At 41.4% G+C, this 24,827-nt stretch overlaps 1 protein-coding gene across 1 annotated transcript; it reads right to left on the reverse strand.

The window, feature by feature from the left end:
• Nucleotides 1–17,333: 17,333 nt before the first annotated feature.
• On the reverse strand, nt 17,334–18,626 carry LOC131250526 (putrescine hydroxycinnamoyltransferase 3-like). Its single transcript, XM_058250812.1, has one exon. The coding sequence runs from the start codon at nt 18,624–18,626 to the stop codon at nt 17,334–17,336; it is 1,293 nt and encodes a 430-aa protein (XP_058106795.1).
• Nucleotides 18,627–24,827: the final 6,201 nt, after the last annotated feature.

Raw genomic sequence — 24,827 nt, forward strand, 5'->3', positions numbered from 1 at the left:
TTCCCATATTATTTTAATACATGATGCTTAAAATAAGGAAGATCCAACGCTCGAGTAGACCACACTAAATAGTAAGCTTGAGTCGTATTGAATGTTCAAAAGCATAAAATGTAAGAGTCATATGTAGTGTGTTTTATATAAGCGTTGGAACTGCCTCATTATTGTGCTCATACTTTAAAATGAATGGACAGCATGGATATACAGCTACCAGAACACTTTAAAAATGATCTAATACAACGGATGGACAGTGTGGATATACAGATGCATCATGGTGGGCCTGTTCACCCAACTGTCTGTTCGTGGCTAGAGACGGCGGCGGTAGGACGCAACCCGCATCCGGCTACTACTGTATGCTTCTTTCCACCTTTTCCGAATGATGGTGAAAGTTGGCATACATTGAGTCCAGACCATCCAAATTGCGAGCCATGCTGTGGATTGAGCATAACTCAACGATCAATCAAATCAAGTCATCTTAACCATTTGATATAGGATTTTAAACGACTGCTATCCATTTTATGTAAGCTGTCCATTTGATGACCTTTGGTTAGCTGATTAGGCTCGTAAGGTCAATATTCTCAATTCGCAGTTGGGACCACAATTTTGATGGTCTAGATCGATAGACGTAGATGCAGGCACGAGTACAGTAGATGAGTCGCCACCATTTAGTAAATGGTGAAGGACACATACCACTGGTTCTGTCATAACATACAAACCTCACTTACATATGGGTACCAAGAAATTGGGACCCCACCATATGTATGTGCTTTATCCACGCCGTCCATCCATTTTTTCCAAATCATTTTAGGACATAGGCCAAAAGATGATGCAGATCCAAATCTCAGATGAACCACACCACAGGAAAACAATGTTAATTGAATGTCCACCATTAAAAACTTCCTAGGATCCATTGTAATTTTTGTTTTCCATCCAACCGGTTCGTAAGTTCACACCAACCGGATGAAGGGAAAACAAAAATATTATAAGTTTGATCCAAAACTTCGACTTGGATCTGCCTCATTTTTTGGGGCTTATATCATAAAATGATCTGAAAAAATGGATGGATGGCGTGGATAAAACACATGCATCACAGTGGAGTCCATGGAGCTTTGACACCAGCTAGCTGCCTGCTGTTGGGGTCACTAGACAAACGGCCTCGTGGGTGGACCCCAGACGTTGCACACAGACTAAAGAGCAGTTATACGGTCCATAGTTTTAATATTAGGTGAGTTGATCCCAAATGCAGCTGAGTCAACTCGACTCGATGAGGAACCCAAGCCCACCAAACCAGGAAGATCGACTCAACTCGATGAGTCAACATGAGTGGGGGAGACTCAGAACAGTATTCTACGAGCAGACTCAGAGTGACTCACTCGACTCTGCTTGACATGATAGACCTTGCCATGAGTTGAAGACCGAAATATTCAGCACATTCCAAAATCCTAACTCTTCTTCAACCTCACTCAATTTCTACTCAATGGATTGAGTTTGGGCTGGACTGAATCAGCACCAGCCTCACCCATTTAATTTCTAGCTTGAAATTTAGGCCCTCCGTGGCCGGACTTAGCCAGGGATATGAAAGTCACGTCCAAGCCCAACGCATGGCAAATGAAAATGGACCTAGTTTGTGGCTTGGACTTGGCCTAAATAGAAAATATCATCAAATGCAATCCGGGCATAGACACCCGGTAACTCGAACAAACTCATTCAATCCTGAGTTGAGTCGCAACTCAATCAAGTCAGGGAGACTTGGTTATGGGGTTGTTAATGGGCCAGGCTGGGCCATTTGGTTTTTGGCCTGTCCAGACTTAGGCTGGCGAATCAGGCCCAAGGTTAAGATCACCTTAAAATTCAAGCCCATTTGTCAATCGGGTTGGGCTTGGACAACGTACAGTGGCCATATTAACCCGGCTTGTTAGGGTTTGTAAAAGGTAATTTTGTAACATCCTACACGCCTCCACCCATCTCTCTCTCTCTCTCTCTCTCTCTCTCTCTCTCTCCCTCTCTCCCCTACAACCCATTCCTGCGGTGCAAGGAAAAAAAAAACCAGCACACAATTAATACAAGAAAAGCCACAAAAGAAAAATAGCCAAACTAATACTTAATAGACAAAGGAAAGAAGTTAGAAAACAATAGACAAATAACATAAAGGTTTGTTTGATTCAGCTATATACTTATTCCATTAGGCAACAATATATATCTTTCTTCTAAACTAAAACAAAAGAAAACATAAATACAATTATTACCTTTCTCATTTGTACAAGAAATCCTAACCTAAAATTTTCAGGAAAAGATATTACTCTCTCTCTACCCATCCACCCCTTGTATAGACAACACCACATATAAAAAATTGGCATGTGTAAAAACTAAAATCAATTAGAATTTAATGTACATATAATACAAACGCACAATACCCAGAAGGAAGAGGAGACATTTTTTATTAGAAAATGCGCTTCCTACATAGCCCACGAGGCTCCCATCTCTCTCTCTCTCTCTCTCTCTCAAGTGTAAAGCTCAGATTGCACGTGAACAACCTTAGACCCTATATGAACATTTAGGGCTGGGGTTCAGCTGTGGAATTTTGGCCCATGCAAACCTAGGCCAAGTTTCAGCCTACATTGAAAAATGTGAGCCGGGCTTGAATAGAGCTTGGCCCGATCAGTGACACCCTCACATTGCTGGGTCAAATTGTAACAGCTATGACTGAGCTTGAGTCCACTCAGTCGCATGGTGTACTCATCCGAGTTTTAAACAGCATTGAACTTTGCTACTCCCCACGGCCCATTACATGTCACTATCTATGCTAGCGACTCACATGTGTGTGAAATCAAAGCCATCCATTTGGTGATTCCGAACGTGGAGATGCCCTAGTTCAATAAATATGGTGGGCCTCTCATCGTATGGGACAAAATGTTAGAAATTGACTTACAATGACTGTGTCTACATATGACTGATCTTCTCTGATTTTACGTCCTGAACAGTGGAAACCGTATGATGGAGGGCCTGGATATCACACACATATACCCTCGCAGGCACTCGCGGTGATACGTGTAAACAAGCTCCCATATACACGCATGTAGTCCTACGAAACCTCTTAATAAGGAATGATGTAACGTGCTGTATCTACGAAAATCTTCCCATACATATAAATGCATTTTTGTACTTTTCATCGTTCACATCACTTATCTGATCCGTCCATTAGATGTAGGCTAATTTTCTTTCATTACTATATAAAGCCTATGGCAATTAAATTGTGCTAAGAGGATTATTCGACCTATCTTTTTTAACAATCTTGTCCATGAATATCTACAAGTTAGTGAATAGAAGGTTAGGATCATCCAATCCGTATAAAAATTTCAAGGATGCCTATAGAGAGTGGAATAGACTTAATGGACGGTCCATACACATGATGTGGACGCTGAACACTTCAAAATGCAACTATGTGCATTGTAAGGCTGTGATGCCCTCAGCCTAATATATCATTACTCGCCTTAGCTACAGATGGGGCAGTTGCTGACGATATGATAAACATTAAAATTAAAATTAAAACTGTTAGATTGGAATATTTCAACCTTTCATGAATGAGTTTGCATATGGATGGTCATTTTAACCTTTTAATAATCAAAGAAATTTAAATACAAAAAATGTGAGTCTTTCTGGATATCTGACATCCATCGTGAGGCCCATCAAATGAATGGCCTGGATATATGAAAAGACCCAAAGGTTAAGGTCCCAAGCGCATCCCATTGCAAAACATCCGGATGTACTCCAATCCGCAAGTTTCCACGGTATGCACGCATTTACATGTCTCACGAGTGAGGGAGGATTAGGTGCGGCCCCCCTCGCCCAATACAGTGTGGGGCCCACCTTGAGGTATGTATTGTATATCGACGCCGTCCATACATTTTTTCAGCTCATTCTAAGGCATGGGCCCAAAACATGAACCAGTTATAAATTTCGGATGGACCACACCAAATGAAACAGTGGTAATTGACCATTAAAAACTTGTTGTGGGCTATAAAAGTTTTTATCAAGCTGATTTTTTTTTCCTTCGTCCAGGTTTTTGTTACCTGATCAACATTTTGGATGGAAAATAAACATTAAGTGGGCCCTACTAAGTTTTTAATGGTGGAAATTCAATCACCACTGTTTCCTATATTGTGGTCCACATGAGACTTAATTCTACTTCAATTTTTGGATTACTATCTATAATGAGTTGAAAAAACGGATGGACAGCGTGGATATAAATTACATTTATCAAGGTGGGCCCCACGGTTATGGCCGCACCGTCTTTGGTGTAACCGCGTCGCACCTAATCCGCTCCCCATGCAATGAGAGCCTATGTAGAGTAGAAGAGTCGGAGCTTTTAGGAACAGCTTCTCTCTCACACGCACAATTTCTTGGTAAGTCTATCGATATTCTCTCAATTTTCAACATCTAGTTTTTTAATTATTTCGCTCATCTTTCTTTGTGTCTTTCTTTTTCTTTTTTTTTCTTGTTTTTTTCTTCTTCTTCTTTTTTTTTTTTTTTTTTTTGTTGTTGAATGAGGTTTCTTGGAACCGTTGATTTCAAGATTTGAATGGAAGAGTACTATCACATTTCTTTCTACCTTATCCCACAGTGCAGATTCCCCTACAGATAGTTAAAAGACTCTCCAACCAATTGCATGGGACTCGTTCAAGTCTTGGAATCATGAACCAAATGTATCACTGATTTCTCTTTTGATTTGTGAATTCAGTTATGCAGATGGAGTGTTTGGACATCCAAAGGCTTATGAAGAATAATATTCATCATCAGTGGCATTGGACAGTGTAGACGTTTGGGGTGGCAGAGAGCTCCGGTGATGAAGGCAAGGGACGGTAGGTACGGCACTGGCGGTGGAATGAATGGTTCATTTCCAACGGCTTAAAGCAGGCGATCCTACCCTAGTTTTTAGGCTATTGTGCGGAGACTAATATTCATTCCATCCACCATTGCTGTACCTCACCTGTCTTCCACACTACCATTCTGCTTCCCGAATCATCTGCATCGTTGTCCGATGCCGTAGAGTGTGGACCGTTGGATTTGCATGGGCACCAAGGAAGAGCCATCGGAATCACCATTTAAGGTTGTGGCCGAGATTACTTTCGAATCTAAGGTATGTATGAATTATGATCTAATAATTTTGATCATGTTTTGCCAGATATATCGCCTACAATAAGAACTACAACCGTCTGGTCTGTGCATGTCGGCCTTTTTTTTGAGATCCAAACCGTTGATTGATGAGATCAACCCAACCATTGATGTGGGTATCTCACTAATTCTCTTCGATGGGATTGGATGGGAAGATCATAACCATTTTGTTAGTGGCCCATACGTAGATGGGTAAAAAAGTCCTACAATGGGTTTGAAATTGCTAAAGATTTGGGATGTCCCATCTACCTCAGGGCCCATCAAATCAACCGTCTGGATTCTTCATCCTCCCGTCCACCATCCTTGAGTTGATCGCCAAGGACCCGAACCTCCATGAATTACCAGCCTTTGAATTGCCAGGCAAGGAAGCTTCTGTTGTGAATCTTGCTGCATGCGGCCACCACCAGCTCTCCTCACACATCTAAATTCAGTGATGGACCATCTTCAGGTGGGCCCCACAGTACCTGTCTAATAGGTCACGTGAGAGATAAAATGGACAGTAAAAAATAACTCACCGGCCGTCCGGCCGTCCAAGATTTGGAATCTCGCATGGTCCACCTGGTGACTTATCTGATTTTCAGCAGTAGCGGCGTAGATTGTGGGGTCCACTGTATGAGCAGCTTGTAAGTCTATTATGTAGTGGCATAGATCAAGGGCTCAGAAGGCTTACCTAAGTGGGACACCATTGAGGAGAATAAGAATATTAGAATGCCTATAGAGCTTAGGATCTTCTTCTCTCTTTTATACCATTTCTGCAACTCAAAAGATGGGACTCAAATTCTACCGTAGCGCTGGATCAGGGAGCTAGCTCTCTTATATAGAGTTTGTGGAGAGGGAGTTTGAAACCCATCCAAACTCTCTCTCCCATGCTCCACATTACTGTGTTCTAGTTCAACTCAAATTGCCTTGCGTATGGCTATATCATTCTACCCAAAGTGCTGAGATAGACTGCGCAGTGCATCACCTTAAGTGGGGCCTACTGATTAACCCCATCAAACCGTCCAACTAGATTACAATCCAGACCGTTGATCAATAAAACCCACTACATAAAGTTCTTACACAGCTCAAATGTTGCTTATTCATGCTCTCTCTCTCTCTCTCTCTCTCTCTCTCTCTCTCTCTCTCTCTCTCTCTCTCTCTCTCTCTCTCTATATATATATATATATATATATATATATATATATATATCCAAGGTGTAATTAGATGGTCTGGATCAGTGCCACATTTGTGTTTATGAGCCTGTGATGAGTGGTGCTGATTCATCCACCATACACGCAGCTAGGCCTAGGTCTGGGTTTGGCCCAGCTATGCCCTGATTTCCTAGGCCCTGGCCTTAGTCCAGCCTCAGTCATATCTGGCCCATAAGGTTACGGCTGAGCCTACTAAGGGCTTTTTTTTTAAGTTAAATAATTAAATATTTGAAATACCTTAATTTAAGAATTTTCATCAAAAAATCATTTGAGTTATGAGATGTGTCACCTCATGTTACGCTAAGGCATCAAAAATTATCTTCATATGTGATTCAGATAAACCACATGATTAAAAAAGTGTACTGGATAACGATCACCCTCCAAGTTGTTTTCCTTGATATGGCTACCTGAATTACAAATTGGCTTGATTTTTAAGCTTTCCGCCTAAATTTTGATTTTTCATCTAATTATTTAAGTGGATTTTATATAATCATCAAACTAGTTCCTGTAAAATTCAAGAGGGGCGGTTTCTATGTTTTCTTGGCTCACATGAATCACAAGTTAGCATGATTTTTTGGATCTAACTAAACTATGATTATGCATCTAATGGTGGGGTGGATTATGCACACACGACCATGGGCCCTGCCAAAAATTAAGCCCTGCCAAAAATTAAATCCTAGCGTCCCTTTCCAACTACATGGAGAGTTTATTGGGAAAAAACTTCATTGTATGGGATGCTACTCTTAATTTTAATGATGCCCACTGATGTTTATCTAAGATTCACTTAGAAAATTATCTATTGAGTCTCATATTAGGCTTAGAGACAATAACAATAATGATAATAATAGTCCCACAGCATAGGAAACTGCCCGAAGAAAAATGTCCACCTTTGATTTTATAAGACCTACCATGATACTTATATGAAATCCACTCCAACAATTAGATTACATACAAAATTCTGGGTCTTTGGACCAAAAATCATGTTCATACGTAAATCATTTGGGCCGCATTAATAGAATATCTTGGAGGGCAAGCTTTGTCCTAAACACAGTTGCTAATCATGTGGTCCACCTGTATCATAGATGCAGCTGATTTTTGGTGCAATGGTCTAACATGAGTGACACACCTGTTGTCAAGGTTAATTTTCCATAAGGGCCTGTTTGGATAGTGGTATTAAGTTTTATTAAATGGGATTGCATTACTAATCTCACTTTGAAATTTTGGATGTCATGTTTGGAAGGAGTGTGAGATGGGATTAAAATTAACTTTGTAGGCTTTGGAAAATGAGCCTTGTGTTGGAAAGTGTGAGATGGGTTTACTAATCCCACCGATGATGGATTTTTGCTGCATCCCAAATGCAATTTGAGAGTAAATCCTAGGATTTACTTTTTAAAGCATACATTCCGAACATAATATTAGAAAACATGGAATAAACCTAATTTAGTGACAATACGTTAACCATGCATTTATTGTAACTTTTGTAATTCCATCCACCTCAATCTTACCTAATACAACTGGCCAAACAGGCCCTAAACCCATTTGCTCGTGGATGGGTTCTTTTTAACCTTTTCCAAAAAAAAGGTATGAAATGTAAAACTCCCTGTTAATTAGCTTGCTTTTCTCTTCTTATAAAATAGACTGGCTTGAGCTCAACCCGGCACGTTTGGTGCAACTTCAGCTCAGATGACATGGCACAACGAGGTTACCAGACGATCCGCACTTTGGCCTGTCAACGGGCTGGGTCAGGGTCAGGCTAAGGTATATCCAAGATCGGCTCATGTTATGCAATCCACATATCAAACCCCGCTCGGGCCCATGACAGGCTAAAATAGACTGGCTTGAGCTCAGCCCGGCGCATTTATACTAGGCCTAATCTAAGTCCACTCGAAACTCCTTTTCTATCATGTTCTTCTTCATCTCCTTCTTCACCGAATCCTGTTTTGAACTTTTGGAGTAAAAGATGGGGAAGATTGGAGTATTTTTAAATTTTGGAAACCTTAGTGGGATGGGTCGGGCCAGGTTGACGAGCTTTTAAACAGCTAAGTCCAACCCTAGCCCACTTATAAAATGGGCTCCAAGTTTAAGCGGGAATTGCACCCTCACAGTTGAAAACTTCATAGCGGCCACATAAGTTTTAAACAAGCTTATATTTGTATTTTCCCTTCATTCAAGTCCTTTAAATTGGCAAATAACCATCACAATAGGCTCTAAGAAGTTTTCAATGGTAGGCATCTTCTAAGAAGTTTTCAATGGTGGGCATCCAATCCCTACTGTTTTCTGTGTTGTGGTCCACTTGAACTTTTTTCTTGATTGAATTGCACGGACAAGAAGTTCTTCAGCCAATGGCTGTAATGAGCCAACCAGTGTGGTTCTTAGGTGATGCCCCCATATATTGCAAGGCCCAGCAGATGAACCGTCTAGATCTGGCACATGTGTGGCGAACGCAAAAACAAACTGCTCAATCTAAGAAGTAACCACACCATAGCATTTTATCCAACAACCTAAAAACGGGAACAAGCACGTTTATTAGGCACTCTGACATTCTACACGTGCTAACATTGCACACGTGTTTAACATCCAAGGCACTTATCCGGTAGATGATCACACTGATAAACGCCCCATCTCAAAAATCGGGCTGGTCAGACCATCGCATAGACCACACATCCACGAAATTCACTAAGACGTCATTACTTTGCACATGTGACGTCAACACACCAGCCAGGTCGGTGGTGTGTGGTACACCAGCCAATCCGCTGCTTTTTGCAAATATCATATTAATCCAATGGTAGACATTCAATCTCCCACTGCTTTTTTCAGTGTGGTCCATTTGATCTTTGGATCTGTTTTATTTTTCAGCTCAAATCTTACCACGAGCTCACCAAATGGACAGACGGTTTGGATATAACACATACTTCATGATGGACCCATAGAACTAGGTGACGTCAACACATGATATTCAGTGGAATTCTCTGCACATCGACAAACGAAGTTGGTGATACATCCAACCGTCCGTTTGGTGAGTAGGAGCTTCAAACATACATCTTGTATGAGATCCATCCATTCATCAGGTGGGCCACATCTTGTACTTTCCCTGGCCCAAAACATTACGTCAGTTGAGCCATGGTTGGGCGGAATGTGTACGGTTAATGTAAACTTCCGGCGATTTGCTCGGCCTATATGAGTGGACAGGCCCAAGTGGAGGCCCACCAAATGAAAGGTCTGGATCTGGCACGTAGGTGCCACGCGGCAAGTGTGCTATTTGTTCCCATCTCAGGAGGCAATTGACATGTGGATCGTCCAATCGATCTTTTCTTTTTCTTTTTTGCACACGGCCAATCATGGATGGCCCAATCAATTTTTGGGCTGGGCTTGGGCTCTTGTCATTATTTCAAAGTGGCCCAGCCCAAGCTGACTTCATGTATATATGTACAACATCCTACAAATATGCCACTTGGGCTTGGGCTGGTTTAATTCTTCTAAATATTTATTTTTTGTGATGTATGGCCCACTTGATCACAGTATACATTAATAACATTCAAGTGGGAAATTGGGATGCGATGAATTTTCAAGCTGAGTTAGGTATGGTCCCAGCCAAGCCAATTTTTTTCTAGGCTTAATGATGCAGGGAGGGATGTGATGGCCTATTACCATCTTCCTCAGGTAATAACTACTTTCCTTGAATCTATGAGGAATAAAATAGAAACAATTTCTAATAAATTCAAAAATAAATTAATTCTTGATAATAAAAAAAATTACAAATCTTTTAAAAAATTAGCTTAAACCTAGAATGGAGTTTTAGACTCAAACTCCAACTCAAATACCCTAAAAAAACATGACTTACTATAAATAGTAAACTACTCGACAGTCTCCATTCCTCCTAGACTTTGGGGTTTTTGGCCAAAAGTAATAAGTGTCCAATTTGGCCTAATCATGTTATTTTCGTTGGTTTTCTAAGCCCTTTTCATGTTGCGGATGACTCCTACCACTCAAAGGATCAAAAGTTATAGTAAAACTTACTATTTATAGTCCAAACCTAAATAGAAGAGACTTTTGATGATGTGATAGAATCTTGCAAATCTGGCGTGAGCAACCCAAGAGTTGGTGGGCTAAAGAAGCTTCTCCTACCCAAAATCTTATATGATATGTCAAAAACCTCGTCCCCAGCTTGTGGGAGCGAGTGTTTTAAGGTTCTGAGAGTCCAAATCACTTCCACCTAAGATCGGGCCTGCCCTACATCACTTAGGCTGGGGCCACTATGCTCAGGCCTTGGCCCTTTAAGGGCGAGTCAGGCCTGTCCTGGCCTCGCCCCAATACGGCCCACTGCCACCCCCATGTGAATGGTCAGGGCTCACACGTGTTTGCTCTGAGCAGTTAATGTGGATAGCTATTGCTAGTATCCACTCGAGTGAGCTTTGAAACTTCCAAGTCAGCTCCCATCAACCTTTCTAAAAATGTGATGCCATATCTAAAAGAGAAAAACTATTCTGAGAAAGTGTGATAGATGATAAGAAGGAGCAAGCATAAAAATTGCACAAGTGGAATGTAAGTAACTCAGGTTAAACTGTCCAAATAATGGATCCCAATGTAAATGTATCATGCACTCAAAAGTAAGGAATATTTTTAACCATCTTAAGTTGAATATGTGGACATTTATGGACAGTTAAAAATGAAAAATATCATCAGCTCCACAATCTAAATAGTTTAATTTAAATACATATGCCTTATGTGCAGATATTGAGTGCCTGCCTATCAAGTGCCCTAAACTGCAGGAAGGTAGAATAACTCCCCATCCTATAATGTCAAGGTTTTTACAATTGAACATACGTGTGAGAGCTCAGTCCATCCACATGGGTGCATGTCTCAGATGGAACAATGCAATAAATATGAACTTTCCATCTGACAGGCTACATTATCTAGTTGGCCTAAGTATCCAATGCAGAAAAAAATAGTTCAACTATCCTTCCCTTGTATATCGTGGCCCACCTGAAAACTCTATATAGGCTCATGGCCCATTTAATTGTATAGTGAATTTTGATATAGGGTTATTTTTCATTGAAAAGATAGTTTATATTATGGTTTTTACCTTGAATGAGGGATATCAAAAAATAAAAGCTCTTCTTTTGAAATTGTCACCTTCGATGAGGAATATCAAAAAATAAAAGCTCTTTTATTGAAGTTGTCATCGTGGATGAGGGATATCCTTAAATAAAAGCTCCTGTTGAAATTGTTTCGGGCTTAGATCATATTCTGACTCATTCCCTTGAAAGTATATATATATATATATATATATATATATATATATATATATAACCAGAAAGTTGAGATATTTTAATTTTATAGGGTTTTGGTCTAATTTAATAGGTCAACAACATCAATTCCTTCCATATGATAGGGTCGTCATATCACTGCCATACTAGCTTTGTATTAAAGATATTTTTTATGAATGAAATCCATCGGTTAATAATATATGAAACCATGATCAATATTAAAATATATTTTTTTTAAAGAAATTTTAAATATTTCAAGACTAAATGGCAATTTATTTTAAAAATCCTTTAATATGGAAAGATAAAATAATTTTTAGAAGCATTATTTAATTTTTCTGTGTTGCAATCCATTTATCTAAAGAAGTGAATAATTACATAAGGAAATATGTCCCGGCTTCAATGATCTACATAGAAGTAAGGACTAAAATCCATCTATTATGAGTATGGATTTACTAAATCGAGAATGATGGAGATTTGAAATAAAGCTGTTGAGATTGTCTAACAAAATCAAATTCATCATTGGGGTGGTAGAAGGAGAGATTATTGTGAGTAACAGGAAGAGAGCAGATCTGGTCCTCGAGTTGCAGCAGAAGGGTTTCACACCGTTCCCTAAAACCAAAGGCGTTGATACCAGCGAGGCAATGGAAACAGAAGAAAATGAAGAGACACCGGAGGTGGGAATAGTTGTAAGAGCAAGTGATTATGAGTATTTACTGTCGATGCCGATTGGATCTTGTTGTTAATGAGAACTTTAAATAGACATATAACTATTATTATGTTGGCATTGTACTTTTGTGAATGGAAATAAATGATTGTGTTTGATTGAATGAATGAATGAATGAATGATTTATCAGGGTGTACTACAATGGTAAGAGCTGCCATTACTAATTAAATTTTCTATTAACAACAAGCATTAGCTACGACTATTCACCGTAGCCCTTTGTTGAAACCGTAGCTCTTGCTAAAATTAGCTTTTTGCTACGGTTCTCATTCTATTTTTAGCTAAAGATAAAATCTATAGCTGCATTTAATTTTAAACTACGGACAATATTGCTACGAATTTATTCCGTACCTATACTTTCATTAGCTACGGCTACTAACCGTAGCATTGTATCTGAAAACCGTAGCTGTTGCTAATTTCAGCCTATTGCTACGGTTCTTGCCCAACTTTTGGCTACAGATATAATCCGTAGCCGTAAATCCTTGACCGCTACAGAAGCAATGGCTACGGCTTTAATCCGTATCTATTATCTCTGTAGCTACGGATTTTATCCGTAGCCATAGCTTTTAGACCTATGGCTACGGCACCAATGGCTATGGTCGTGCTACGGATTTTAACCGTAGCTATAGGCTTTTAGCTACAGTTTTTATCCGTAGCCTTTTCCTTATTTTCTGGTAATGATTGTGCATGTGAACCACGAACCTTCAAATGGATCGTGGTTGTCATGTAACAAGGGTCGTGGTTGTCATATTATATGGGTCATGGTTATTAAGTCATATGGGTCGTGGTTGTCATGGGTCGTAGCTATCAAGCTATATGAGTCCTGGTTGTCATGTTATATGGGTCGTGGTTGTAACGGGTCGTAGTTATTATGTTATATGAGTTATGGTTGTCATGTAATATAGGTCATGGTTTTCATAGTTACATGGGTTGTAGTTGTCATATTATAGGGGTTGCGACCCATATGGGTCATGGTTGTCATGTTATATGGGATGCGATTGTCATGTTAAATGGATCGTGGTTGTCATGGGTCGTAGTTATCATGTTATATGGGCCGCGGTTGTTACATGTTCACTTCCTTTACTACCAAATGAAAGGATAGCCATTGGTACCATAACCTAAGGCCCACAATAGGGTGATCTGATCCATCCACTTTGTCAAACAACTCCTTGTGGGCCCAAAAAGTCCTAACTTGGGCAATGTCTACTTCTAATAATCATCATAGTGAACCTGGAAAGTTTCAAGAGTGGGTGCCACTATCACTATTATTTTCTATTATGTGGCCCACACGAGTACTGGATCAGGCTGATATTTGGGCCCTAGCCCTAAAATGACACGGCAAAAAGGATGGGCGGCATGGATTATACACATACATCAATGTGGGCCTCAATGTTTGGTCAAATTCTCATGTCGTGGTTATAATGCAGTACGGGTCATTGTAAGGTGGTAAGGGTCATAGTTTTCATGGGTCGCGGTTGTTATGTTATATGGGTTGTGGTTATCATGTTATATGGGTCATGGTTGTCATATATCTTGGTTGTCATGGGTCGTGGTTGTCGTGGATCGTAGTTATCGTGTTATATGGGTTGTGGTTCTCATTTTATATGGGGTCACTGGGATGTTTGTGATAAATCCCCACCGGCCATATGTTTTGTGAGTTCATTTTAGGACATGAGGCCAAAAATGAACCGTATACAATACTCAAATGAACCGTACACAATACTCAAGTTGGCTTAAGTGGACCACAAAGTGGGGATTTAATGTACACCATTGAAAACTTCTTGGGAGCTAGAGAAGTTTCGGATAAGTTAATATTTGTTTTTTCACTTCACTCACATCTACACGGTGGGCCCCACATAGCCCTGCCCGGATTACGTCCGGGCAGGGGTAGGATGTAATCCGCGTCCCTGTACCACACGCCAGCTATATAGCTGATGTAGGTACATGTCGTGCGAGGAGAGGAAACAGATTGGCTACTCCCTAACGATCCTCCAAGCTCGGAGTTGTATGAACGGTTACATGGGCCCCATAGTGATGTATTTATTATATCTACACTGTTTATCTATTTTTATAGATCATTTTAGAGCATTATCTAAAAAATGAATCATATCCAAAGATCATATGGACCACACCACAAATAGCAGTGGAGATAATAATTTTCACCATTAAACAATTCATAGTGCCCACCATAACATTTATTTTTCATCTAATCTGTGCACAAGGTCACAAGGACCTGAATTAAGAGGGAAAACAAAATTCATATTGATCCAAAACTTTTATGACTCCAAAAAAGTTTTCAATGGTAGACGTTCAATTCCCCACTACTTTTTGCAGTGTGGTCCACTTGATATTTATATCTATCTTATTTTTCGTCTCAAGCCTTAAGACGAGCTGGAAAATTAGATGGACGGTTTGGATATAACATATACCTCAAGATCAGACCCACATAACTTGTTGATGTCTACAGCAGCTGGTGTGAGGTATGCTAGCCAATCTGCTTCCGATGGACGCGGATGGACGTGGATTAGATATAGGTTGAGTTGCGAGTGGGCTACTAAAGTGATGTCACCAAGTTCTGTGGGCCCCACTATGATGTATGCGTTGTATCTACACCGTCCATCCATTTTGAGATATCATTTTAGGGCATGAGCGAAAAGAATGAGGCAGATAAAAAACTATAGTGGCCTTTAGAAGTTTTTAATGGTGGGCATCACTGTCCCCACTGTTTTACATGATGGGGTCCACTGGAGCTTTGGATTTAACTCGTTCTTTGGATTTTGCCTTAAAATTATCTCTCCAAATGGATGGAAGGTGTGGATACAAAACATACATCATGGTGGGGCCCATGGAACTTGGTGACGTCTCGCTACTCAACCTGTACCGAGTCTAGATATGGGCCCATGGCCTAACATGGCTACTGGGATCTTGAAGCCTTCTTCTATCTAATTCATATGGCCACTAAGTGTCTGATGGCCCATCAGCAGATTACTCTCGGATGATTGGATGGTCCTGTTTGATGGAGGATTGGGTCGGTTTAATGGCGGATCGATTCTGATTATCTTTGCTCTCGTTTGGGCTTCTCCAGGTGGGTCGGATTGGCTGTCCGACGCTTCCTAACCCATCAAATCGATGGTGGATGGAGGATCGTCAGATTGTTGCGAGGGCGATTCCTCCCGCATTGTCGTGTGAAAACGGGGAGTCGGCCAAGAAAATTGGCAAATTGAGATGGTTTTTTTCTTGTTTTCTTGTTTAGAAAGGATTCTTCCGCTTCTTAGACGGTTATGGACTCCGTAACGCAAGGAGTAGCATTTTGTTAAGGCGTCCGCACGGTCTGCAATTTCAACAGAAATAGTGCATGTGGGCTGCAATCATTCCTCATGTTCGTTAATCCCTTCGGACGAAATTTCGAGAGTAATCTTATGGACGGTCTGGATTCCTGTCTAATGTGATGGTGGCCCACAGTGTGAAGCTTCCGTTTTGAAAACGGTCCGGGTGGGAAGTCGTGATCAGATTGGATGGAAAATAAACGTTATGGTGGGCCTCACAACAGGACCCATGATCCTTATAACATCACAACATCGACCTTTATTACATTACAGCCACGAACTATAAACGTTATGTAAAAACAGTGACCCCTATAATATGACAACCACGACCCCTATAATATGACAACCACGACCCATATAACATGACAACTACGACCCATATAGCATGATAACTATGACTCGGATGACAACCACGACCCATATAACATGACAACTAGGACCCATATAACTTGACGGCTACGACCCATGACAACCACGACCCATATGACTTAATAACCACGACCCATATAATATAACAACTACGACCCTTGCTACATGACAACCACGATCCATTTGAAGGGTCGTGGTTCACATGCACAATGGATCGTGGTTTTCATCCATAAAGGGTCGTGGTTGATATTTGACTCTACCCCTAAAATGACACAACAAAAAGGATGGGCGGCATGGATTATTTACATGCATCAATGTGAGCCCATTTGGGTTGTGGTTTGCATGGGTCGTAGTTGTCATGTTATATGGGTCATGGTTGTCATGTTACATGGTTCGTGGTTTGCAACGTGTTCACTTCCTTTTCTACCAAACTATTGGTACCATAGCCCAAGGCCTACAATGGGGTGATCCATTCCATCCACCTTATTGGCCTGCTCGCCGTGGGCCCAAAAAGTCCTAACTTGGGCAGTGTCCACTTCTAACAAATATCATGGTGAGCCTGGAAAGTTTCAACAACGTGTTCCATTGTCACCATTATTTCTATTATATGACCCGCACAAACTCTGGATCAAGCTGATATTTAGGCCCTAACCCTAAAATGACACGGTAAAAAGGATAGACGGCATGGATTATACACATACATCAATATGGGCCCTACAAGTTTAGTCATTGCCCACGCACAAAAAGGGTTCGTACACATCACTTTACTAGCATTAAATACTACGTAACTTCTTAGTCCCTATAAAACCGTGCAACTACTGAATCAAGGTCAGGGGCATTTTCATCCGAAAAAAACTCCAATAGCTGTCAGAAGGCCCTTTAAGAAATATATGGAGTGTTGTAGCGTTCTAGGTAATTTGCCCAGACTTCAAGGCAAGTATTGTCAATTTCCAATTTCCAGTGTCATTTTTCCCAACAACTCAAAAACTGGAACAAGCACATTTCTTTTGTCACTCTGACCTCTTACACGTAACAACACAGCACACGTGTTTAACATCCAAGGCACTTATCCGGTAGATGATCACACTGATAAACGCCCCATCTCAAAATTCAGGCTGATCAGATCATCCCCAAGACCACACATCCACGAATTCACTCATATGTCCAAATACTTTGCACGTGTGCGGCGGACCTGATGATCGGAGTAGCCTGATATTATAGGCAAGGAATATACACAGTGGGGTCTAATGAGCGGCTAGGATCTTGCACACGTGTACCACGTGCCCACAAACTAATCTAATGAATGGGAGATCTGACTGAAGAGCTCTGCATGGCCTTGAAATAAGGTGAGCATGACATCCACACCACCATCACCAACACCACGCAACGTAGGCATCAAGATCACCACACCTTCCACTGGCACCCACGAAGGAGCAAAAGCACATAAGCTCCCTCCATCCCCAAAATCCACTTCCTGGAAAGGAAACCCTAACCAGCTATCAACTTCCAGGTTAGGGCACAGAACTGGCCCCTCAAAATCCGTAACGGGCACCAGCACGTTCCCACTGTTGATCGCTCTGAAGTCGATCAACGACCGGATATACCCATCCTCGATTCGTCCCACTGCATCATGCACCAATCGCGCCGCATCAGCGACGCTCCCTTCAGTCAGCTCTTTCACACGCGCCCTTGGGAAGGCGTTGAGGACCATGTTGCCAAAGTACTCCGTCGGTGCAGCTGGCCACAATCTTGGCCGTCCATTCACGGCCACCCTGATCTGAGTAAGCATATCAGGATCAAGCCCACGAGCCCTGGTTAGGTTCTTCCAAAGGTGGCCCGTCAAAACCTCAAATGTAGAATGTTTAGTTGGCATTCGAGCTTTTATCTTCAATATGAACTCCCCACTGTAGTGGACCCGCATGTTATGTATTTCGTTCGAGTTTAAGGTAGAAGGAAGAGAAGACGGTGGCAGTGGAAGGGGCTGAAATTCAATCCCCCAATGGTCATGATCACATCTCGGTGGGTCCCGAGGTATTAGCATGGTTTGATCATAGACCGGAAAGCTATCTATTCGGAGCCCACGAACCAACTTTCCCCATGCAATAAAGAATGAGCTAATCGCTTTACCATCGGCCACTCGATGGTGAGATGTTAAGCCAATCACTAGGCCGCCGCATGAAAATCGGTTGAGTTGTACTTGAAGTAAGTGTCGAGCCTCGTCAAGTGGAGGGTGAAACCGCACCAGCTCTGGCGATGGCTCAAGTGGCAAAATATCCAGTAATTCCGATTCCGCATTCGTCTCCACTACTAAAACACCTCCACCATTGTCTCCGAGTGAAATATATGGATGGCAATGATCATCGTTCTCTACGAGCTGGCCTGCTAGTGTAGGAAAGAGCCATAAAGCCTTCTTTAAGCCATCTTTCAAGGCAGTGTTTGTCGGCATCGGCGGCATGTAGGCGTGTAACACAGCGATGTGCATGCCTGATGCTAGCATGTCAAAGACAGTGAGGGGTATTTTGGTATTTTCGGTGGGAGGCAGGCCTTGGGGAATGACCGTAGAACTCACTACATGAATTTCCATTTTTGGGGTGATGGGCTTTCTTAATTTGTTGTGCTAGCATTGATATACTCTCTGCATTTTATAGTCATCCTGAGGCTCTCTCTCCCACTGTATATCTGATTGGAGGGAATTTTGATAGAGATATGTTAATGGTTCTCTCACCATGTGTAGGTGGGCCCATGGTTCAGTTAGACCAGTTAACTGTTGGGTCCCGCTGTTGATGGACCACTTGATCTTCTATAGTTGAATGGTGAGTATATGTATTGGGTTCTGTGGTTTCACTTATTAGAATCATTGACATGATGGGGTCCACTTTGGATGGACCATGTTTGATAAATCTCCAATTTAAAGACCCTAGATTCCAATCCGGGGCCTTCACCGTTGTTTCTATATTTCTGTTCTTGATCAGGATCTACTTCCGGGCCACAAATTGAAAGGTTATCATTGTCCAATCCATGAGAATTTTGGGGGCCCACTCGACCAATGATCTTGATCAATGAATCAAGTCCCACTTGCATCTCATTAAGTGGGGATAGTATAAGTCAAGCTTGAGTCGATCTTCTTAAGAATTTTCACATGGGGCCGGAGTTGTTTGACACTCTAGCTGCGTATGCACTTGATACGCTGACACTGGCATATGAAAAGGGTACACGTGGCATATATTAAGTCATATTACACAGACTAAAATCAGTTCGATTGCTCATCACCTGGGCCAGGTGGTCACAAAAGAAAAGGGCAGCTGAAAATGTCTGGTTATTGTCTATAGTCAACGCAATTATGACACTAGGAATTCAGATAAGTGACAGCATGTTCTTCTTTAGAGGCAATCTAGAAGGTGGGGTTGACCAGATGAACAGCTTGGATCCTGCCAATTGGCACCTGGGCTGCATGTACTGTGACACGTCCCCTTTGCCTGTAGAGCACGCTATCTCATTTTTCGCAAAACGGACAGAATCGATGGGGCCCGTCCGTGGCCGGTAGGCAGTTGCAGAGAAGAAGGCTGCCATGGAACCTTTCGGAATTCCAACATATTTCAATGTGGCAATGCTACTACGGACGCGGATTGCGTCCTCCCCCCGCCCGTCCCTAGCCACGAACGGGCAGTTCAGTGGGTGGGGGCCCACCATAATGTATCATTTTATCCACGCCGTTCATTCCTTTTCCCATATTATTTTAATGCATAATGCATAAAATAAGGAAGATCCAACGCTCGAGTAGACCACACTAAATAGTAAGCTTGAGTCGAATTGAATGTTCAAAAGCATAAAATGCAAGAGTCATATGTAGTGTGGTCTACTCGAGCGTTGGATCTGCTCATTATTGTGCCCATGCTTTAAAACGGATGGACGGCATGGATATACAGATACCAGCACTCTTTAAAAATGATCTAATAAAACGGATGGACGGCGTGGATATACAGATGCATCATGGTGGGCCTGTTCACCCAACTGTCTGTTCGTTGCTAGAGACGGCGGCGGTAGGACGCAACCCGCATCCGGCTACTACTGTATGCTTCTTTCCACCTTTTCCGAATGATGGTGAAAGTTGGCATAGATTGAGTCCAGACCATCCAAATTGCGAGCCATGCTGTGGATTAAGCATAACTCAACGATCAATCAAATCAAGTCATCTTAACCATTTGATATAGGATTTTAAACGACTGCCATCCATTTTATGTAAGCTGTCCATTTGATGACCTTTGGTTAGCTGATTAGGCTCGTAAGGTCATTGATTTTTTGCGATATTCTCAATTCGCAGTTGGGACCACAATTTTGATGGTCTAGATCGATAGACGTAGATGCAGGCACTAGTACAATAGATGAGTCGCCACCATTTAGTAAATGGTGAAGAACACATACCACTGCTTCTGTCATAACATACAAACCTCACTTACATATGGGTACCAAGAAATAGGGACCCCACCATGATGTATGTGCTTTATCCACGCGGTCCATCCATTTTTTCCAAATCATTTTAGGAAATAGGCCAAAAGAATGCAGATCCAAATCTCAGATGAACCACACCACAGGAAAACAATGTTAATTGAATGTGCACCATTAAAAACTTCCTAGGATCCATTGTAATTTTTTTTAAACATCCAACCGGTTTGTAAGTCCACACCAACCTGGATGAAGGAAAAACAAAAATATTATAAGTTTGATCCAAAACTTCCGTGACACCCAAAAAGTTTTCATTGGTAATCGTTAATTCCCCACTGTTTCCTGCGATCCTGGTCTACCTGAGACTTGGATCTGCCTCATTTTTTTGGGCTCATACCATAAAATAAGTTTTCAATGGTAAGCGTTAAATCCCCATTGTTTCCTGCGATCCTGGTCTACCTGAGACTTGGATCTGCCTCATTTTTTTGGGCTCATACCATAAAATGATCTGAAAAAATGGATGGACGGCGTGGATAAAACACATGCATCACAGTGGAGTCCACGGAGCTTTGACACCAGCTAGCTGCCTGCTGTTGGGGTCACTAGACAAACGGCCTCGTGGGTGGACCCCAGACGTTGCACACAGACTAAAGAGCAGTTATACGGTCCATAGTTTTAATATTAGGTGAGTTGATCCCAAATGCAGCTGAGTCAACTCGACTCGATGAGGAACCCAAGCCCACCAAACCAGGAAGATCGACTCAACTCGATGAGTCAACATGAGTGGGGGAGACTCAGAACAGTAATCTACGAGCAGAGTCAGAGTGACTCACTCGACTCTGCTTGACATGATAGACCTTGCCATGAGTTGAAGACCGAAATATTCAGCACATTCCAAGATCCTAACTCTTCTTCAACCTCACTCAATTTCTACTCAATGGATTGAGTTTGGGCTGGACTGAATCAGCACCAGCCTCACCCATTTAATTTCTAGCTTGAAATTTAGGCCCTCCGTGGCCGGACTTAGCCAGGGACATGAAAATCACGTCCAAGCCCAACGCATGGCAAATGAAAATGGGCCTAGTTTGTGGCTTGGACTTGGCCCAAATAGAAAATATCATCAAATGCAATCCAGGCATAGACGCCCGGTAACTCGAACAAACTCATTCAATCCTGAGTTGAGTCGCAACTTAATCAAGTCAGGGAGACTTGGTTATGGGGTTGTTAATGGGCCAGGCTGGGCCATTTGGTTTTTGGGCCTGTCCAGACTTAGGCTGGAGAATCAGTCCCAAGGTCTAGGATCACCTTAAAATTCAAGCCCATTTGTCAATCGAGTTGGGCTTGGACAACGTACAATGGCCATATTAACCCGGCTTGTTAGGGTTTGTAAAAGGTAATTTTGTAACATCCTACACGCCTCCACCCATCTATCTCTCTCTCTCTCTCTCTCTCTCTCTCTCTCTCTCTCCTACCTACAACCCATTCCTGCGGTGCAAGGAAAAAAAAAAAAAACCAGCACACAATTGATACAAGAAAACCCACAAAAGAAAAATAGCCATACTAATACTTAATAGACAAAGGAAAGAAGTAAAAAAACAGTAGACAAATAACATAAAGGTTTGTTTGATTCAGCTATATACTTATTCCATTAGGCAACAATATATATCTTTCTTCTAAACTAAAACAAAAGAAAACATAAATACGATTATTACCTTTCTCGTTTGTACAAGAAATCCTAACTTAAAATTTTCAAGAAAAGATATTACTCTCTCTATCCATCCACCCCTTGTATGGACAACACCACATATAAAAAATAGCATGTGTAAAAACTAAAATCAATTAGAATTTAATGTACATATAATACAAACGCACAATACCCAGGAGGAAGAGGAGACATTTTTTATTAGAAAATGCGCCTCCTACATAGCCCACGAGACTCTCTCTCTCTCTCTCTCTCTCTCTCTCTCAAGTGTAAAGCTCAGATTGCACATGAACAACCTTGGACATTTAGGGCTGGGCTTCAGCTGTGGAATTTTGGCCCATCGCAAACCTAGGCCAATTTTCAGCCTACATTGAAAAATGTGAGCCGGGCTTGAATAGAGTTTGGCCCGATCAGTGACACCCTCACATTGCTGGGTCAAATTGTAACAGCTATGACTGAGCTTGAGTCCACTCAGTCGCATGGTCGTCATCCGAGTTTTAAACAGCATTGAACTTTGCTACTCCCCACAGCCCATTACATGTCACTATCTATGCTAGCGACTCACATGTGTGTGAAATCAAAGCCATCCATTTGGTGATTCCGATCGTGGAGATGCCCTAGTTCAAAAAATATGGTGGGCCTCTCATCGTATGGGACAAAATGTTAGAAATTGACTTATAATGACTGTGTCTACAGATGACTGATCTTGCCTGATTTTACGTCCTGAACAGTGGAAACCGTATGATGGAGGGCTTGGATATCACACACGTATACCCTCGCAGGCACCCGCGGTGATACGTGTAAACAAGCTGCCATATACACGCATGTAGTCCTAAGAAACCTCTTAATAAGAAATGATATAACGTGCTGTATCTACGAAAATCTTCCCATACATATAAATGCGTTTTTGTACTTTTCATCGTTCACATCACTTATCTGATCCGTCCATTAGATGTAGGCTAATTTTCTTTCATTACTATATAAAAACTATAGCAATTAAATTGTGCTAAGAGGATGATTCGACCTATCGTTTTTTAACAATCTTGTCCATGAATATCTACAAGTCAGTGAATAGAAGGTTAGGATCATCCAATCCGTATAAAAATTTCAAGGATGCCTATAGAGAGTGGACTAGACTTAATGGACGGTCCACACACATGATGTGGACGCTGAACACTTCAAAATGCAACTATGTGCATTGTAAGGTTGTGATGCCCTCAGCCTAATATATCATTACTCGCCTTAGTTACAGATGGGGCAGTTGCTGACGATATGATAAACATTAAAATTAAAATTAAAACTGTTAGATTGGAATATTTCAACCTTTGATCAATGAGTTTGCATATGGATGGTCATTTTAACCTTTTAATAATCAAAGAAATTTAAATACAAAAAATGTGAGTCTTTCAGGATATCTGACATCCATCGTGAGGCCCATCAAATGAATGGCCTGGATACATGAAAAGACCCAAAGGCTAAGGTCCCAAGCGTATCCCATTGCAAAACATCCGGATGTACTCCAACAAAACTATTCATGATCCGCAAGTTTCCACGGTATGCACGCATTAACATGTCTCACGAGTGAGAGAGGATTAGGTGCGGCCCCCCTCGCCCAATACAGTGTGGGGCCCACCTTGAGGTATGTATTGTATATCCACGCCGTCCATACATTTTTTTCAGCTCATTCTAAGGCATGAGCCCAAAACATGAAGAGTTATAAATTTCGGATGGACCACACCAAATGAAATAGTGGTAATTGACCATTAAAAACTTGTTGTGGGCTATAAACGTTTTTGATCAAGCTGATTTTTTTTTCCTTCGTCCAGGTTTTTGTTACCTGATCAACAGTTTGGATGGAAAATAAACATTACAGTGGGCCCTAGTAAGTTTTTAATGGTGGAAATTCAATTACCACTATTTCCTATATTGTGGTCCACATGAGACTTAGTTCTACTTCAATTTTTGGATCACTACCTATAATGAGCTGAAAAAACGGATGGACAGAGTGGATATAAATTACATTTATCAAGGTGGGCCCCCCGGTTATGGCCGCACCGTGTTGGTGTCACCGCGTCGCACCTAATCCGTTCCCCATGCAATAAGAACCTATGTATAGTAGAAGAGTCGGAGCTTTTAGGAACAGCTTCTCTCTCACACGCACAATTTCTTGGTAAGTCTATCGATATTCTCTCAATTTTCAATATCTAGTTTTTTAATTATTTCGCTCATCTTTCTTTGTGTCTTTCTTTTTCTTGTTTTTTTCTTGTTTTTTTCTTCTTCTTTTTTTTTTTTTTGTTGAATGAGGTTTCTTGGAACCGTTGATTTCAAGATTTGAATGGAAGAGTACTATCACATTTCTTTCTACCTTATCCCACGGTGCAGATTCCCCTACAGATAGTTAAAAGACTCTCCAACCAATTGCATGGGACTCGTTCAAGTCTTGGAATCATGAACCAAATGTATCACTGATTTCTCTTTTGATTTGTGAATTCAGTTATGCAGATGGAGTGTTTGGACATCCAAAGGCTTATGAAGAATAATATTCATCATCAGTGGCATTGGACAGTGTAGACGTTTGGGGTGGCAGAGAGCTCCGGTGATGAAGGCAAGGGACGGTAGGTACGGCACTGGCGGTGGAAT

The sequence above is a fragment of the Magnolia sinica genome, chromosome 7, assembly GCF_029962835.1.
Source record: "Magnolia sinica isolate HGM2019 chromosome 7, MsV1, whole genome shotgun sequence".
In the NCBI taxonomy this organism is placed as follows: domain Eukaryota; kingdom Viridiplantae; phylum Streptophyta; class Magnoliopsida; order Magnoliales; family Magnoliaceae; genus Magnolia; species Magnolia sinica.